We start from the raw sequence: 20668 nt of genomic DNA on the forward strand, positions 1-20668 counted from the left end.
CCACTAGTACATAGTAACTTCATAACTTCAGTATGGTAAACAATGTGTTTTGCATTCGCTCATTATGTTTGTCGCGTCTCATTGACACGCAAGTTCACGTCACGGCGAGAGATTTCAGCACCTCGGACAGCGACGCGCCTAACGCGCACACATGGAATCTCCCATAGGAAAAGCGCACAGGAGCGCGCACGGCAGCACCGAGACGTTTGTAAATGAATCATTTTGATTGGGCGAGAGCGCGCCTTGGAAACAAGGGCCGTGTGTTGATGCGCACGGCAGAACGTCCATTTCGAGGATGAATCAGAGGGGAGCAGCAGCAGCATCCCCATCGCGTTATGATCCACAGCATCACCGCTGACTGTCTAACGTGCACGCCCTGCGAATAAGGAAAATAAGGAAATCTGCGCACGCGGTCTTCAATTTTCCTTTCTGGAGGCTCCATCTTTATGTGAACGTGGCACGGAACCATCTCGATCCGGGAGGGGGATGGTGGTGAACTTCAAATGGAAAAAGATGCTGGCATTTCCACCACGCTCTTCCTCTTTTTGTTTTTAAAACGACAACTTAATGGATTCGTCTGAACGCTGTATTCGGGATGGGAGGCGGTGTCGGGATACGTCGATGAGAAAATGCACAAGGAAATGACGATCAAGTAACTGCGATGCCTCCGATGAACAATAAACGAAACTATACGATTGCAGTTCAATGATGATGATGATGGTGTTGTTATGCTGAAGGATCCTGGACTGTGCACGGATGCTGATGGTGGTGTTTTTGTGAAATGCTCGTTCGCATCCTCCTCTCCCCTCATCCGTGTATCCAGGCTGTGGATTGTCAGAAGGCTTTAAAAATCATCTTCGGACCTGGAACAATGTATGGATGTCCATTTATTGTAATACCAATGTTATTGTTATGCCATGCGATGAATGTAACAGCATCTATTGTCGGTCGTGTTATTTGGGCGTTCAGTCGGCCCTAACAGGCACACATACATGCCATCAGACGAAAAATAACAAGCCAGCACGGTGTCCAGAGATTTTCTGACCAATTACCTTTGCTTTGGACACTTTGCTCTGAGACTTCAGGGTAGCAACCGGGTACTATTCTCCTGAATTGTATAAAAAAATAACAGGCCTGTACGACGGCTGGCCACAACAACAATAACACGTCAATTAATAAATAAATAAATTACGATTTAATCATTTCTAGTAAACAATTTGACAATTTCTCCCACACAACATACACATGTAGCCAAACATGTTTAAGAACCGGATCCGCATGTTTTTTAACGAACTGAAGGTGCTGGTTTTCATGCGATCCGGTTCTAGACGGCCCGACACTGTCGCAGACCCGAACAGATCCAACGCTATGAGGGGGCTCGGGATGGGCGGCTGCGGATGGCCGCCCTTCGTCGACTGCTCCAGCCGTGACGATGAGGAGGAATACTACGGCAGCGACCCGAGACCCAGGAGCCTGGCGTTTGAAGAGAAAGACCCGAAACTGCAGGCGGGCCTGGACGCGGTCAGTCTCACCAGCAGCACGGCCAGCGGCATGAGATCACCCCAGTGCCGAATCTGCTTCCAGGGCCCCGAACAGGTACACTTGTTTTTATCCCAGCTAAATACACCCAACCCCCCTTCAAACCATGTTTTGGTTTATTGATTGGCGAAAACGTGGGTTTATTCATGGTTTTGGGGATTTTTGTAGTTATATTAACCATAGTTTTAACTGTATTAGCAAAACATGGTTATTTTTCTAAGGGTTTGACTTAGGAGGTTCTTCGTGGGACCTAAATGTTTCTTTTGTGGCATCCCTTTATTTTTAAGAGTGCATTTCTGTTTTATTGGATGTTTATAATGAGATTTCTATTCTCAAATGTAAATTTAGATGGCACTTTGCAATGCCTTGTCCATAACGTACACATTACTTATGAATGACAGACTGGTCCATATAATCACATTAAGTCTTTATGCTTACTCAGGACTTATGTAAATGCATACTAACATGAGCACTATATCTGATTACAAAAGAGTAATATTAACAATCGTTGATATTACTGTAATGCTGTAAATGACAAAAATAATAAACAACAATGTATTAATTTTAAGTTATTAGAAAATATAACTACTGTGTATATATAAGTGTTGTCAGTTGCAATCTGTACCCATCAAAAGCCCAATGATATATAAAGAGACCTGAATTTACATAAACACTCTTAAAAATAAAGGTGCTTAAAGGGTTCTTCACAGGGATGCCATAGGGGAACCATTTTTGGTTCCTCAAAGAACCATGTAGTGAATGGCATCTTCTATGGCATCATGTAGCACCTTTATTTTTAAGAGTTAGTGAATAGTAGCATATGGTTATGGTACTGCTAACTAGTGGTCGACCGATATGGTTTTTTTTTTTTATGGCCGATGCTGAAATCAATATTAAGACAGCTGTATGGCCGATATGATGCCGATAAAACACAGATGTTATTACAGTAAATAAGAGACAAAAAAAAAACATTTATAAATATACTAGAGCTGGGCATAGATCAATCTAGATTAATCTCAAAATAAAAATACAAAATAAAAGTAATTTTTTGCATAACATATGAGTTTGTGCTGTGTGTAATTTTTAGGTATATATAAATACACACACATTCATGTATGTATTTAAGAAACATTTGCATGTATATATATATATTTATATATTCTGAATTATATATTAATAAAAAAACGATATTTAAATAAAACATTTCTTCAATGTATATATATATATATATGTATGTGTGTGTGTGTGTGTGTGTGTGTGTGTGTGTGTGTGTGTGTGTGTGTGTGTGTGTGTGTGTGTGTGTTAAATATACATAATGTTTACACACATCACAAACTCATATATTATGCAAAAAATTACTTTTATTTTGTATGAGATCAATCTAGATAGTACTTATTTACAAACATAATGTGAATCTGACATCTCACTGTTTGAATAAGTGTGTTAAACTAGTGTGGTGTTGTGTGTGACACAACATAACGTCATGTTAAAAAGTGAATAATAATTTATCCTTTTACTGTCGGTCAGACTTTGGCTTTACATTGAGTGACACTGAGTGTCATTAGAAAACATCAAATTTAAGTAAAAGAGAAATTTATTGGCCAATTGAAAAGATCTATCCAATACCGATAAAATATCGGCCGATATATCGGCATCTGCAATATATTGTCCTACCGGCTATCGCTACTGCTAACATGGAAAAAAGACATCGATCTCATATAGGGCACACATGTAGGCTAATAATACATTTCTCTGTTGATGGGTTTACAGGTATATCACTGCAAGCTGTCAATTTACATGTTTAATATGTCCACCCAATTAACCTCTCTATATCCCTTTTTAAACGTCAGTAATAGGACTCAATGTTCTGTTTAGATCCATGGTTGGTATAGCATTGTTTTTATTTGCCATGCAGAGCAGGAAGAGCATTCACATGGTCTAAAATACTGATTAGAGGTAAACCGATTTAACTGTTTTGCGGATTAATCGGCACCGATAGTAAAAATCGGCTCTCTGCAAAAAATTCATGTCAATGGTTTTTACGAAAATATGTCTGTTGCTTCATGAAGCAATTAATTTGCTAAATAGATGCTGCATTAGCAGAGAAACAACAACAGTTTGTTGTCGCAGGACAATAATTTTACTAGTACCTCAAACAGTTTCACAAAAATACACACAGATAAATCCACATTTTAAGTTAATATGAGAGAAAACAAACTATATGCAGCTGTCGGCTACGTTAACATATCCAACAAATCAAAATCTGATTTCAGTTCTTTTTTTATCATCACTGCAGTCCATCTTTTGTTATTTTGATTCATTAAGTGTTAAAACAGAAACAAATAAAGTACAAGAATACACATATATGTCATTTCAATTTTACATTTAGCACATTTTCATGGTTCAGTACTGCTGATTTATTACTTTTGTAATACATTTCAGCACTGTTTCACTTTTAGTGTTATGTTTGTTTGTTTTTTCAGTATCGATTTAAAAAACTATCGGCCGATTAATCGGTTATCGGCAAGTAGGGACCAACTTAAAGTAGAATCCACTATCAGTCGACCACTAATACTGATGTTGTTGCTTGTCTGCTAAAGTAGGTCTCAGTGAGATTATATAATGGTTTCATATGAGGAGGACTGTATATTACTTTCGCCTTTCTTTGAATGGGTAACCCACTTCATTTTGTAAATCGGCAAGATATTAATTCATATTAAACTTATGTTCTTCCAAAACCATATTATTTACATTTATGCATTTGGCAGCCACTTTTATCCAAAGTGACTTATATATATCAAGGTATAGTTATCAGTTTGTGTGTTCCCTGGGTTCAAACCCATGACCTTTTGCACAGCTATGACAAACAAAGCTCTACCACTGAGCTAAACAGGAACTCATCAGACTATAGAGCAACTATATTATACATATATATGTCATACATAAAAGAGGGGACCGTGTTTTCCATAAAATAATAAATGTGGACTGAGGTGATCATTCTGCAAAATTTCTGGGTGAACTGTCCCTTTAAGAAGCCACATAAGAGATTCCTCATTTAAAGTCATACTCAAACACTTTTTTTAGCAGATTATGGTGGCTAGTGATGTCAGTCTGATGTGTAACGTGGTCGACATGTCATCCGATGAATTGAACACCATTATTACTGAAAGGGCTTGTGTCTGTGTAATCAGACGCTTGTCGACGCATCAGCACATGTTTGTGTTTATAATTTATGGGCCGAACGCTGGGTGGATGTTTGGTCAGCAGCCAAGATGTGCGACAGCAGATGTGCAAAACCTGTAATCCAGACCGGCTTCAAGTTAGCCGTAGACATCAGCTAATTTAGGAATGTGTTGGTGAAGTATCAACACAATCCATCTGGAAGTCCATCTGATTATGTCAGCCACATCGTCTTTTTCAAAGCGAGATGCATTTCGGTGTAAATCTGTTTCTCAGGTACATGTTAAATGAGCTGTTGAAAGAAAAACTCAGGCATTTAAAAATCGGTCGTTGTAAGTCATTTATCATTTTCCTTTTTGTTGGAGCTGAATTCAAGGCTGTTAACGTACAGCGGTGCCTTAGAAAAATCTTAAAGGGACAGTTCAACCAATAATAAAAATTCTGTCATCATTTACTCACCCTCATGTTGTTACAAACCTGTATGAATTTCTTTGTTCTGCTGAACACAAAGGAAGTTATTTGTAATGAAGCAGGAAACAGAAGCACCATTGACTTCCACTGTAGGAAAAAATACTGTGCAAGTCAATGGTACTAAAAAACAGTTTGGTTACAAACGTTGCTCAAAATATCCACCTTTGTGTTCAACAGAACAAAGAAATTCATACAGGGTTGTAACAACATGACAACATTTTCATTTATGGTTTAAAGGTGCACTGTGTTATCTATATACCTCGCGGGTCCCCTTAAATGGAAGACGCCATTTTGCACCGCCATCTTTCTACAGTAGCCCTAAATGGACAAACTGCTCTACAGAGCGTGCTTGGTCACTATGATGTCTCAGACGATGGCATGTTTGTCCTGTGGCAGCTACCGTAGCTTCTCTATGCGTTTCGAAAGGGGGGGGGGTGAGCTGTGGACCGAGCCATAGGTTGCAATTCGCAATCTTGGTGCTGCACTGTAAAACCTAAAAGTTAACTCAACTCAAACCATTTAAGTAAACCGGTTGCATTAGTTTTAAAACACAAACATTTGAGTACTGTAAACTTGAAACAAGTTGAGTCATATGCAGTTATGCACTTATATTTAAGTTCACACTACTTAAATATAAGTGCATAATTGCACATGACTCAAGTTCACAGTACTTAAATTTATGTGTTTTAAAACTTAAATAGTCTAATGCAACCGGTTTACTTAAATGGTTTGAGTTAAGTTAACTGTTAGGTTTTACAGTGTGGATGTTGCTAAAATCTACACACAGCATCTTAAAAATAGTGGGACATGCACAAAATACACAAATATCTATCAAAAATCATCTTATTAGAAACATGTTTTCATGTATTGAGATGCAAATCAATAAACCGGCTATGCAGACATTTGCATTTACATTGGATTTAAACACTTATATTTCACATGTAGTGATGTCACCCACCACCTCTAGTCCGCACAGTCATTCAAAAAGCCGACACTCCAAGACACTCGCACATAAACAAAACTGTAAGACAGCTGGTTATGACGTTTACATGTAAAGCGAAATTGGAATAATGGTCTGAAATCTACCTGTGCCGATCAGATTTCGCTCATAAGTCAGTCATCTGATCTGTCAGGACTGGGATAAGGTTGCAGTTAATCGTGGCGTTTTTCTCGACACATTTAGTTTTAGTGCGGTGTGCAATGATTTTAACATCTCTTCTAACTTCACTTTGTTAGTGAATACTTTCATTTGACCATTGTTTATAGATCTACAGATGTTTTACTTATTATTCAAATTTTTTGTGAAATGAAATCTGACCTTAATTCTCGGAAAACACAATGAGACAACAAGAAAAAGGCAGTCTGTACTATGAAGCACTGTATGACTCATCTCAGTCCACTTATCGTAACTCTCACATTGATCACATTAGGCAGCCTTGTATTGCTGACAATAAAGAAGAGAGCAATTTGAGTGAAATTTACATGAAATTCAGTATTTGGTACAGTATGTCCTTTAATGATAGCATGCGCTCAAGCCAGCCTGGAGTCCACATGTTTTTTCAATAGGATGCTGCAATAGAAAGAATAAAAAAGCTGACGTTTTCTACAGTACAGGGTTTATATGATCAATATGGCATAGTTGCTTAGATTTGATATACATGCAGTGAATTCATTTTACAGTACATCATTTCTTTGTTCTTTATTTACATTACAAAAGGAAATGTAACGAAACAAAATGTCTGTGCCAATACCGATATTCAGTTACTTAGAATGACATCTAGTGATGCCAAAAAATACAGATAGTTTTGCTTTTTATGCCTTGTTTCAAATTATTATGTTGTGAAATCCTTGCAATTCTGTTGTAATTGTCACCCAATCCAAAATAAGTGTATTTGCATTATTCTATAACATGCCCTGATCATTGACTGTTTTTAACTCTTTCCCTGCCATTGACGAGTTGTCTTGTCAATTAAAGGGATAGTTCACCCAAAAATGAAAATTCTGTCATCATTTAATCACTCTCATGTTGTTACAAACCTGTATATATTTTGTTGTTCTGATAAACACAAAGAAGATATTTTGAGAAATGTTTGTAACCAAACCGTTCGTGGACCCCATTTACTTAGTATTATTTTTTCTTACTTTAAGAGAAAACACTTTCCTGCCAATGACAAGAAATCCATATTTCCGCTTTTATCCACTAGGTGGCGCAACTTACACAACTTATAAAACACTGAAGCATCCACTGATCCAAAACCAGTAAAAACTCTGTGTTTTGATCTTTGTTCTGAATCTGATTTCTAACAAATGTCCTTTACAAAAAATGCAATTATCTCAGGTTTTTACAAAAATTTTGTATTTTTAAAGAATCCTAACCATATTTGATTTTGATTTTTTTAAACATGTTGTATGTTTATATATTTAAAGAAGAACATTTTCTGGAAAGCATTAAACTTTGTGAAATGATTGTGAAAATCATAAAAAATGCTGCCGCTGGCTGGCAACTAAAAAATATAAAAAATATGGCGGGGAAAAAAGTTAAACAATTGGATGACGTCTACACTACAAACAATTCTTAAATTAAGATGTATTTTCTTGATGAGCAAAATGACCTAGGAAAATAAATCTAGTTTATAGACAAAAAATATAAAATTTAAGCGAATTTGTGCTTAAAACAAGCAAAAAAAAAAAAAAGGAATAAGAAAAATGATTCCTTTGGCAGATTTTTAAACACTATATTTAAGTTGATATTTTAAGTCTAAAAACTAGACTTATTTTCCTGTCATTTTGCTCATTAAGAAAATACATTTTAATTTAAGAATGTTTAGATATTTTTACTGAAAACAAGACCAAATACTAAGTAAGAAGTCATTTTTTTGCAGTGTAATATTGGGGGAAATTGTTTCAATTAGCCGAAACCGATTATAAGCCGATATATCAGTGCATCCCAACTGTTAAAACCGCACATTTTCAATGTGATTTCAGAGTTGCAACCCACTGTGTACTGTATGTTTTAGGGGCTGTCCACACGGAGACGCGTATCACTGTATACGTATAAATTTGTTATCGTATTGGCGTTTCATCCACACGGATCCGGCGTTTTGGGAGACTGAATCCGCTATTTTTTGAAACCGGGTCCTAAAGTGGATAAATCTGAAACCGACACCCTTGCGGTTTCGTCTGTACAGCCAATCCGTATATTTTGTGAAGCAAAAACGTCATCACATCACGTGTCGGAAGCGTCACACGTAACAGCAACAACAATAACGGCGGATTACGTGATTGTGTTCGTGCTACAGAAGCTACTAAAGCCTACTAGCTTTATTACAGCAAAATCTATTGCTTTTATGCAATTGTGGTAACCAACAAGCGATAAGGGACAACACCATGGCTGCGTCCGAAACCGCATACTGTATAGTAGGTACTGAATTAGATGAAGTACCTACTTACTTGCCGTTAAAACAGTAGATACTGTATAGTATGAATCCTGGTAGTATGAATGAGATTCGGACGTACTACATCCGCCATCTTGCTACATCACGTGACATACGTCGTCATCACGTCATGTCATTTCAGCACGAAAACAGCCGCGTGCCTCTTCTTCTTCGTTGGATAACTCCTCGTCCGGGGCATCATGGGATAGTGAAGCGTCCATCGTATGTACACTGCAAAATCTAACCGGAAGTAGTAGGTCATCCGGGTACTTTTCGCATACTGTTTTTCGAATACTATGTATTCGGACATACTACTCGCCTCGCCTACTGCTTTTCGCGTACTATATAGTATGTAGTAGGCGGTTTCGGACGCAGCACATATGTTGGTTATGCGCATGCTCAAAGTCTTCTTCTCCGTGTATAGTGTATATCTGTGGCAGAATTACAGCGCCCCATACTGGTCCGGCATATATACTACACCGCTTTCAGTCGGTTTCAGTGGTTTCGTGTTTACGGATTATTTTTTTAGAACAAGGGAAAAAATGATCGGATAGGGAATGCACCGGCTTCGTGTGGACATAGCCTTACACATCGAATAGGTTACTCAGCATTTCTCTATCAAAGTCCTAATTTGATTACTTTTGGAAATCAAATTGACAAACTGAGATGAGCACACACAAATCTGTATTAATTCTCAGAATCAATAGTGATTATTACACTGGATGAACTAAAACACTTCTCATTCCAGTCACACCTCAAAGTTCTTTTTGCATTAAGACACTCGACACTGTGTACCACAGTTTACCAATCGATGCAATTAATGACCACAGATTGCTGTCCTGCCGTTTTGCGCTTTTCCTCCCTTAATGCTGCAGAACCCATTGAGTGTTTCTTTCTCTAAAGATTACACCAATCTTACAGTCCTGCGTTCGCGTTTTTTTATACTCCGCTTGTTATTCACCCTGTATCTGTTGAATGTTCTCTTGACAGCTTGCTAAATGCAGGCATTAGATCTGTAAATGATGCATGCTTTTCCTCGAAATACACACAGCACGCTCACTGCGGGGCGGTTGTTTTGGTGTATACCCCTTTATGTGACTAAGTCTGTCTTTTTGTTTTGTTTTGTTTATTTGTTGGTGTACATTTTCAGTTCTATTTGTAGCCCGGCGGTGGGTTATTGAAATTCACTCATGCATCTCCCCTGTAGATGGTGAATTGTACTCTGAAAATACAGCTGTGCCTTAAGCATCAATAGTGCTTTTTAAACAAAGTTTTGAAAAAACTCCAGACTAGTTTCGTGACTAGTGGACAATAAAATTTAAAGTGCATGTATAACTGTATATATTTTTAGGCAAATAAGTTTATATAATATATAGAATACCCTGATTTGTGACCCTGGACCACAAAACCAGCCATAAGTCACACGGGTATATTTGTAGCAATAGCCATACATTGTTTGGGTCAAAATTATTGATTAGCCATGGGCCTGTTACCGGTTTCAAGGTATACCGAGGTTTTAAAGAGTCATGGTTTCAAAACCAATAACATTTTCCGTTTGCAAGGTATGAGCTGGGTTTATACAAAATTATTAAAATCATTGAGTTTAATATATATTACAAATTTTTTTTTTTAAAGAAATTTATCATTTAAAGGCATACTGTATGTTTCTGCCAAATAAAATGTTTTGTGTCTAGTTAAAAAGTTGTTTGTATACGTCTGAAAATATCACATATTAGTGTTGCATTGGCAAAACCACAATGCTGTGAAACCGTGGTATTTTTGCTTGAGGTTATCATACCGCCAAAATATCATACCGCCCAATGCCTATTATTGATTTTATGCCAAAAATCATTAGGATATTAAGTAAAGATCATGTGCCATGAAGATATTTTGTACATTTCTTACTGTAAATATATATAAAAATATTTAACATTAGTAATATGTGTTGCTAATGATTTAATTTCAACAACTTTAAAGGCGATTTTCTCAATATTTTGAATTTTTTTGCACCCTGCAGATTCCAGATTTTTGCCCCATCCCAACAAACCATACATCAACGAAAAGCTTATTTACTCAGCTTTGTAGCGATGATGTATTAATCTAAATTTCAAGAAATTGACCCTTATGACTGGTTTTGTGGTCCAGGGTCACATATATCTAAAATCTATATACTTGTGCTGCAGGAGAAACCCAAACTGTATAGATCAACCCAGTAACTTTGTTTTGGTAAACCATTCTCTGCAAGCATGTGAAAAAATAGGTCATTGAAATTTGGCTCCCCTTGTGATGTCAGAAGGGGATAATACTGCCCCTTAACCTGCATTATTCATCCCCTGCACTGTCATTTAGTCCAGAGAGAGAAAGATAGATACAGAGAAAAATAATAATAATTGACGGCACAATTGAGTTTCAATTTCAGTGTTTAGATTTCATCAGCTCATTTGCATTTTAACACACCCAAAGATGGCACATTTTTGCTCACACCTACAAAATGGCAATTTTAACATGGTATTATAAATTATCTATATGGTATTTTGAGCTAAAACTGATCTTATGTACTCTGCGGACACCAAATATTTATTTTACATCTTTAAAAATTCTTGTGAAATGTCCCCTTTAAGTAGTATTTCAGTGCACTTGAAGAAAGTCTACTAAATACCAATAATACTCAAATTGATTTGTAGTGTATTAAAATAAATGCGGTCTCAAAATAGCACAGTTGAGTACACTTAGATGTTTTAAGTTAATCTTAGGATTAGTCTAATTGTTTGTATTTTAAATACAAAATTAATGTGTGGAAATAGTACATGTACTAACTAAGTGTTCATAAATATAAAGTGTATTTTAGTGCACTTTTTCACTTGGGCACATTTATTTATTAAATTTATAAAATTATAAAATTTCAAAATCTGTCATTAATACATTGTTTATATGAAAGCCTGTTCTACTTTGGATTTTTGGTAAACAGCCATGATATGCATCATATTTTATATTATATTTATTTTATATGATAATAAATAATATCCCTGCAGTGTTCACAAACATCATTTTCACAAAATAATTTTTTTTTGAGTGTTCAAATAGTAATAAAATACCAATGACATTTCAAGAAATGCCCTTTTCTTGAACACTTCACACTGAGAGTCTGCTGTATGTGCTTCACACGGCAGGTGCATCAGAAGTGTGTATTGATTGATGGTCTGTAGAGGTGGGGATAACTCACACGTCTTTTAACTGCACACTCTTCAAATCCTCAAGCGCACGACACACCATCATAAGTCTGGAGTCTAAAGCTCACGTCAGCAGCAGAGGGCATGCGGTGATGCCGATCGATTTATCATTTGTACCGGTGGACGGTTCATGACTAATACCTCATTTACGTAAATCAAGTTGAAACGTTGACCACAACACTATTCGGGGTGCTGGGCTGATTCCAGCTGTGCGGGGTTATTGAGGTGTGTGTCAGATATTACAGTAACTGAAATAGAAGATATGCACTTACCCAGGGGACTCGGTTGTAATGTCAGATTTGGAAGTCAACAGATGTTGAGGAAATGTAATGCAGATAAAAGCTTATAGACTACAGATGTGCTGTAAGCCTACTGGCTCTTCATATGATGCCGACATTCATAGCGCGACATGGAGTTGGAATTATTGTGTATTATGCACCTGTAGGAAAAAAGAACAGTTGTGATCAAGCACATGATATTTGCTGCATGAAGTTTACATGAAATAATGCATTTCAACTCCATAATGTGACATATATCACAATATGACAGACAGACAAAGAGATAGATAGATAGATAGATAGATAGATAGATAGATAGATAGATAGATAGATAGATAGATAGATAGATAGATAGATAGATAGATAGATAGATAGATTGATAGATAGATGTACAGACAGGCAGATAGATAGACAGACAGATGTGCAGACAGCCTGACAGACAAATATATAGAAAGATATATAGACAGATGTACAGACAGACAGATAGATTGACAGACAGATGTGCAGACAGGCCGACAGACAGATATATAGACAGACAGATAGAAAGATAAGCCCTTTTCACACAGACATTCCGGAAAATACACGTAAAATGCATCCTGGATTTTTCCGTAATGGTTAGAGTTTTTGTTCGTTCACACTGCCAAGATTACCCGGCATCTAATGGTCCCAGAAAGACACGTGACATGTTGAAAGTCCTGCCCTCTCTTCTACGCAGCGTCTGAAGTTTGCAAAGTATTTATTATTCCTCTCTCCAGAAACAACTCGCGTGCATTTTTGTTTATGATAAGACTACAAAGAAGTGCGTGAACGCACAGTTCTATGCTGGTGAATGATCTCATCTTCTGAGTGGATATTTGACGAGCTCCCTGATCTCTGCTTTAAGACAGTTTTCAGACATTTCTCATCGTGATTGTTTATATGCATTTAAAACCCGCATTTTGAGGAGCTAAACGATATATCTTGGTGGGATGACGCCTGTATTTTCGTTTATTATAGCTCAAATGAGCACGTGACGCGATATTCTTTTATGCTGCTGAATGATCTCCGTTTCAACACAGTAAATGACAAGCTAACTTACCTGATATCTGCTTCAGTCCAGTTTGCTGACATTTCTCGTAGTGAATGTTGTAAATTCCTCATTTTAAAGAGTTGAACCAACTTCATGTTGCCATGACACGCGCGTCCTTACTACGGCACGTGCGTCATTGTTTATGCGTCTCATTTATAATTTCCTGATAACTGCTTCAATCTAGTTTGCAACATTTCTCGTGGTGAATGTTTATATGCATGTTATCTCTCGTTGTAAGGAGCTGAACCATAACTTGTGTTGTGATGATGACGCGCGCGTCCTCACTTCGACACGCCCTTTATGGCATTCTTGCGGCTTTCTGTTCACACAGAGGGTTACCCGCATATCTTACTAGGTCCTCTTTCCGGCAACGATCCCAGAAGATTAACGGAACGAGTTTTTGTTCACACAGACGCTTGTCTGGCAATTTTACGGGTATTTTCTGGGACCAGAGGTCTGTGTGAATGGGGTTATAGACAGATAGATAATCAGACAGATGTACAGACAGGCTGACAGACAGATAGATAGACAGACAGATAGAAAGATAGATGTACAGACAGACAGATAGACAGACAGATGTACAGACAGGCTGACAGACAGATAGATAGACAGATGTACATACAGACAGACAGACAGATAGATAAACAGACAGATGTACAGACAGACAGATAGATAGAGAGGCTGACAGACAGACAGATGTACAGACAGGCTGACAGACAGATAGATAGAAATACAGATGTACAGACAGAACGATAGATAGACAGACAGATGTACAGACAGACAGATAGAAAGATAGATTGATAGACAAACAGACAGACCGACAGACAGGCTGACAGACAGACAGATGTGCAGAAAGCCTGACAGACAAATATATAGAAAGATAGATAGACAGATGTACAGACAGACAGCTAGATTGACAGACAGATGTGCAGACAGGCCGACAGACAGATACTGTAAGACAGACAGATAGAAAGATACACAGATAGATAATCAGACAGATGTACAGACAGGCTGACAGACAGATAGATAGACAGGCAGATAGAATGATAGATAGACAGACAGATGTACAGACAGACAGATAGACAGACAGACAGACAGATTGATAGATAGACAGATGTACAGACAGACAGAAAGACAGACAGATTGATAGATAGACAGATGTACATACAGACAGATAGATAAACAGACATACAGACAGAGAGGCTGACAGACAGACAGATGTACAGACAGGCTGACAGACAGATAGATAGAAATACAGATAGACAGATGTACAGACAGAACGATAGATAGACAGACAGATGTGCAGACAGCCTGACAGACAAATATATAGAAAGATAGATAGACAGATGTACAGACAGACAGATAGATAGACAGACAGACGTGCAGACAGGCCGACAGACAGATAGAAAGATAGACAGATAGATAATCAGACAGATGTACAGACAGATAGACAGGCTGACAGACAGATATATAGACAGACAGATAGAAAGATAGGTAGACAGACAGATTTACAGACAGACAGATAGACAGACATATGTACAGACAGGCTGACAGACAGACAGACAGATAGATAGATAGACAGATTTACATACAGACAAACAGATAGAAAAACAGACAGACAGATGTACAGACAGATAGATAGATAGATAGATAGATAGATAGATAGATAGATAGATAGATAGATAGATAGATAGATAGATAGATAGATAGATAGATAGATAGATAGACAGATGCACAGACAGACAGATGTGCAGACAGGCTGACAAATAAATAGACAGATGTGCAAACAGGCTGACAGACAGACAGATGTACAGACAGACTGACAAATAAATAGACAGACAGACAGACAGATGTACAGACAGATACATAGACAGATGTACAGACAGGCTGACAAATAAATAGACAGACAGACGGACAGAGAGATGCACAATAGAGAGATGCAGAATTTTTTTGTTAATGTGATTTGTTTAGTTTTTTTGTTTTGTTACATTTTTATATTTTGTAATTGCATTTACATGTTCAAAATAAAATAAATAAACATTAATGTGCATAAGATCAGTGTTGATGGATTTTGTTTTCCTCTGTCTGTAGGGGGAGTTGTTGAGTCCATGCCGCTGTGACGGCTCTGTACGCTGTACTCATCAGCCCTGTCTGATTCGCTGGATCAGTGAGAGAGGTTCATGGAGCTGTGAGCTCTGCTACTTCAAGTACCAGGTTCTGGCCATCAGCACAAAGAACCCACTGCAGGTAAACCATTAAACCCTTTCCTCTGACTCAAATTGGGAAATATCTGGGTCAGGGCTAAGCACTGGCTATCATCTTTATTTATAGTCATATCCGCACTGCAAAGGTTGAGAAGGGTTCTGCTCTTACCGTGTGTTTCAGTGGCAGGCCATTTCTCTGACGGTCATCGAGAAGGTGCAGATCGCCGCCATTATACTGGGCTCACTCTTCCTCATCGCCAGCATCTCGTGGCTGGTGTGGTCTTCTCTCAGCCCTTCCGCCAAATGGCAACGCCAGGACTTACTCTTCCAGATCTGCTACGGCATGTACGGCTTCATGGACATTGTGTGCATAGGTGAGGAGCAGAATACGCTGGATAAATCGAAGCAAACACTGAGAGTAAATCTCACACATAGACCTGCACATATAACACATTCTGTTTTAAATCAATGATTCCAAGAAACAAGACTTTGAAAATATAAGTAAGTGTATCAAGGAATCGTATAGGATTACAATGTTTTATTTTTCAAACCTATTTATTTTCTTGGCAGCCGTCAGTCATAAGAAAATCTAAAAGGCTTACGGCAGACAATTTTCAGCATCACGTGTGTTTCTTAGAATAAGGAAAATAAGTTAAATGTGTATTTTGAATGAATCCCAGCAAGCAATAGCCGACATTTCATTGTCTAGGTTAACTATAGGCCCGATATAGTCCGGCTATAACCCACTTCTAGCCAAAATAAACTTGAATTTGGTTACATGAGAAAATCAGCAGTGATTACAAGTTGTTTGGTTTTATTTATTTATTTAATTTCATATATTTTAGGGCTATGGTTAGACGTCTATTAAATTTTCACAGCCCAAATTTTGGACAGCTATTATGCTGCGTTCACACCAGCCACGGTAGAGGCGTCAAGCACGAGTGATTTCAATGTTAAGTCAATGTGAAGACGCATTGACGTGATTCTGCCTCGCGAATGGCACGAATTGAGCATTGCCGCAGGAAACGCGCGAGTTGAAAAATTTGAACTTTGGCGGAAAAACACGGCGCGTTAACCAATCAGGAGTTTGCTCTAGTAGTGACGTGATTGCAGGAAGCGAGCGGAGTTGCATAAGCCCGTCACATGACCAAATTTCCACGTGAATGTCTCGATGACTAGAATTTCACGTGCGAATGAAGTGAGTAAACCCAAAATGTTCAAGCGGCAAACTAGACGCGGTAGACGCAAATTTGACGCCTCAAACGCGGCTGGTATGAACATCTTTTTGATGTAAATATTACTTGCAGGAAAATGACTAAAAAAATATAAAACTAGAAAACTCATCCGAGCTTGTTTATCTTGTTAAACTCATGCCATGTTCCAGACAAAGCCAGAGGTTGGAACATCCCAGTTTAAATGTACAACCTCCAGTCAATCTCACGTTGCATTTGCATGTTTACCACGAAATCACGATATAACATTGTGTTCTTATGCAAATTATGGCTAAACAATAATAGCAAAAACTGTTACTGAATATTTACTGTCGTTTTCATACATATTACGTGCTGTAATTTTTTTAAGTTGTTTACGGTTCACATAAGATTGTGAAGAGCTGCCGCCATCTTATCCATGCTGTCAAATGACGCCGCTCACCGAGGTCAGGGTTGATTGATCTGCCCCGACATTAGAGTTTGGATATCCGACTTTTGTTTGTCATTCCAGATGTTTACTTCCAGGTTTGAAGTGGGAAATATTTTTAAAATCCGAGTTGTCTGGAGTGCAGCATCATAGCAGGGGAAATCTGGAAAGGGGAACTTGAGGATAAAAGCAAAGCTGACTGATATTTTTTAAGATAATTGTAGGCAACAGTTTACTTCCTGGGATTGGTGATGTGGACAAGACCGACATTATCATAATTCCTCCCGCTTGGACTCACAGCCTGTAAGTTAACTCCTGTTAGCATTGCATTGGGAACGAATCTTTCAAACATGGTAAGGAGCGTCACATTTCCTGTTGACGGCAGAGGTATTCAGGCCAATCGCAACGGACAGATTAGTTGGCCAATAGGGGACAGTTTTGTACAAATTCTGTGCGTTTCAGGTAAACAGGGAAATCTGAATGTACAAAAATTAGGGATGCTCTGATCGATAGGCCGATAATGCTTGCTATGCTTCTCAATAAATTATGGTGAAATGCCGCTACATCCAAAAGCCAGGGGGCGCTCTCCTGCAGAAACTCAAAAAATGCGCTGTAGACGAAAAACCATACACACGCAGCTATGACACGCAGCTCCAGAAAATGGTTTAAGGATATTTATATTGCTGTTCTTCAAACCTTTCAGCTATTTTTATGATAATAAAAAATATGTATAATAATTATGTTTGACGAGTGTTGCTTTTTTAAATGCATGTTATAAACGACTCAAACTAACAATGATTTCAGATCGATAAGGAATTACTGATCAAAAGCCGTAGTACATGAAATAGCTTTGAATAAGTTCGGCTGTCCAATTCAGAAAAGTGATCGGCCACGTATTTGTATTGGAGATCGGCATTGATCGGAGCACTCCTAACAAAAATGTACAGTTTGTGAAAAATAATGTGTTGTTTTAATCATTAACCATGCGAACACATTGTATTATACCAAATACACAAAATAACGTTGTTTATAGCAATGAAATAGGTGCTCTTTAAATTACAGTAACTAATTGTGAGTTATGCTGTGCTTAAAGGAATATTCAATTTTCTTATAAGAAAAATCCAGATAATTTTCTCACCACAATGTCATCCAAAATGTTGATGTCTTTCTTTGTTCAGTCGAGAAGAAATTATGTTTTTTGAGGAAAACATTGCAGGATTTTTCTCATTTTAATGGACTTTAATAGAGCCCAACATTTAATACTTAACTCAACACTTGACAGTTTTTTTCAACAGAGTTTCAAAGGTCTATTAACGATCCCAAATGAGGCATAAGGGTCTTATCTAGCAATACGATTGTCATTTTTGACATGAAAAATAAAAAATATGTACTTTTAAACCACAACTTTTCGTATAGGTCTGATCCAGCGCGACCTAACGTAAATGCGTAGTGACGTAGGGAGGTCACGTGTTACATATATAAAACGCACATTTGCGGACCATTGTAAACAATAAACTGACACAAAGACATTAATTAATATCAGTTGACATACAACAACGTAGGAACGGTCCTCTTTCAAGACGCTTGTAAACACTGGGGCGGAGTTTCGCGTTCGTCCTCTGTGACCTCTTGACGTCATGACGTATTGCGTGGGGTCAGCTGGCGCATCACGACCGGATCTACATGACGAGAAGTTGTGGTTTAAAAGTGTATATTTGTTATTTTTCTTGTCAAAAATGACAATCGTTTTGCTAGATAAGACCCTTATGCCTGATTTGGGATTGTTTATAGTCCTTTGAAACTCCGTTGAAAAAAAACGTTAAGTGTTGAGTTAAGTATTAAATGTTGGGCTCTATTAAAGTCTATTAAAATTAGAAAAATCCTGCAATGTTTTCCTCAAAAAACATAATTTCTTCTCGACTGAACAAAGAAATACATCAACATTTTGGATGACATGGTGGTGAGTAAATTATCTGGATTTTTCTTTTAAGAAAATGGACTAATCCTTTAACAATGCCCTCCTTCAGCTGTGACTTATTCCAAGATACACCACAGCCTTTTGTATCCATGTACATATGGTATATGCATCTTATTCTTTACATTCACTAATCACTACTATTCATGTTTAACAGAATTCTTTTATCTCAACGATTTTTCACAGGCCTTATAATCCACGAGGGCTCATCAGTGTATAGAATCTTCAAGCGATGGCAAGCTGTTAATCAGCAATGGAAAGTATTGAACTATGAAAAGTCGAAGGACTTAGGAGACCCACTGAGCTCCAGCGGTAAGGCAGGAGCCCGCGGTTCACGCAGTAACCCGCACGGCCTGACCAGCGGCAGCAGAGGAGGTCAACGAGTGCGCAGGTTAAGAACTATCCTCAACCATCACTGCGGCTACACCATACTCCACATCCTCAGTCAGCTGAGGCCCAGTGACCCGCGCCTCGGCACCGCCACCAACCGCGAGGTGGTGATGCGGGTCACGACTGTATGAGATCGAATGAGGGTGACTTGAGGATATCAAAGAAGCGCCTTACCCTCAAAAACAGCGAGTTGCTGAACAATGTCGGGAGTTGTGGACGATTACGATTTTCACGGATATAACGCCTCGCGCCTACTTTTTCAACGGACATGCGTAAAGAAGCGCAAATTACGTAAAACGTCACCATGACGTGGTTCGTTTCTGACACGAGTGACACTCTCACGATCAAACACACACACACACACTCTTGCATTTTTAGTTCGACTTCCTCGCCGGTTTTTTATGAATACGGTTTTTAAACGGTTTTTGATTTTCTAAGGGAAGGTGGAACATGAAGTGACATCGACGTGTGACTCTTATGGACCCAATGTTGTAAATGATGTGGAAAGCCAACCATAACCAAACGATCACAACCGCTCAATAACAGGTAAACGAGATGATAAATGTTACATAATAAAATATTATCAAGGGGGAGGGTGCAATAAGACCTAATAAGATTATACGCAGAGATGTTAAAAATACATTAACATTTTAAAGAATTTGATCTTACCTGCAATAAAGAGAAACCTGTACATTTTACAGTGAACTTTGCATGAGGGTAGAGTTTTATGCCTCTTCCGACACATGGACATGATGAATTTTGTTTTATTCAGAATGGTGCTCGTTTGAATAAACACTACTATTCATCCCCTGTTTGTCAAATGCATAGCCAAAGGCTTTTGTGTGTTTTATGTGGGTTATTCTCAGCTATAGCATGTTTTGTTGACATTTTTAATGAAAGGTAGCATACACTGATTTATTTGTAAAGTAAATGCAACAACTATTATCATTATTTTTTATTTTTTACAAATAACACATCAATGAGATAACCGAATGCTTCTTTTTTTTAAAGGACGAATCAATGGCACTTTCAATACACCTTTATGCAAAAATGAAAATTAAAGGGGACATAGTATGATACTTTTTTTAAGATTTCAAATAAATCTGTGGTGTCCCCAGAGTACATATGTGAAGTTTTAGCTCAAAATACCATATAGATAATTTTTTATAGCATGTTAAAAATGCCACTTTGTAGGTGTGAACAAAAATGTGCCGTTTTTGGGTGTGTCCTTTAATGGCAAATGAGCTGATCTTGGATAGT

General features: G+C 37.9%; 1 protein-coding gene across 1 annotated transcript; it reads left to right on the forward strand.

Moving 5' to 3' along the window:
- The first annotated feature begins 212 nt into the window (after positions 1 to 212).
- Positions 213 to 20213, forward strand: marchf9 (membrane-associated ring finger (C3HC4) 9). Its single transcript, XM_065285291.2, has 4 exons — positions 213 to 1596; positions 15293 to 15448; positions 15587 to 15779; positions 19205 to 20213. Exons 1-4 carry the CDS (start codon positions 1258 to 1260, stop codon positions 19537 to 19539), a joined length of 1023 nt encoding a protein of 340 aa, XP_065141363.1. The 5' UTR covers positions 213 to 1257; the 3' UTR covers positions 19540 to 20213.
- Positions 20214 to 20668: the final 455 nt, after the last annotated feature.

Source organism: Paramisgurnus dabryanus, chromosome 21 (genome assembly GCF_030506205.2).
Source record: "Paramisgurnus dabryanus chromosome 21, PD_genome_1.1, whole genome shotgun sequence".
Taxonomy (NCBI): Eukaryota; Metazoa; Chordata; class Actinopteri; order Cypriniformes; family Cobitidae; genus Paramisgurnus; species Paramisgurnus dabryanus.

Bases quoted from the DNA above. Each gene is read 5' to 3' on its own strand.
- marchf9 (XM_065285291.2), top strand. From the start codon at position 1,258: ATGTTTAAGAACCGGATCCGCATGTTTTTTAACGAACTGAAGGTGCTG. The intron at 1,597-15,292 runs GTACACTTGTTT...CTCTGTCTGTAG, and splicing joins GCTTCCAGGGCCCCGAACAG to GGGGAGTTGTTGAGTCCATG. The intron at 15,449-15,586 runs GTAAACCATTAA...CGTGTGTTTCAG, and splicing joins GCACAAAGAACCCACTGCAG to TGGCAGGCCATTTCTCTGAC.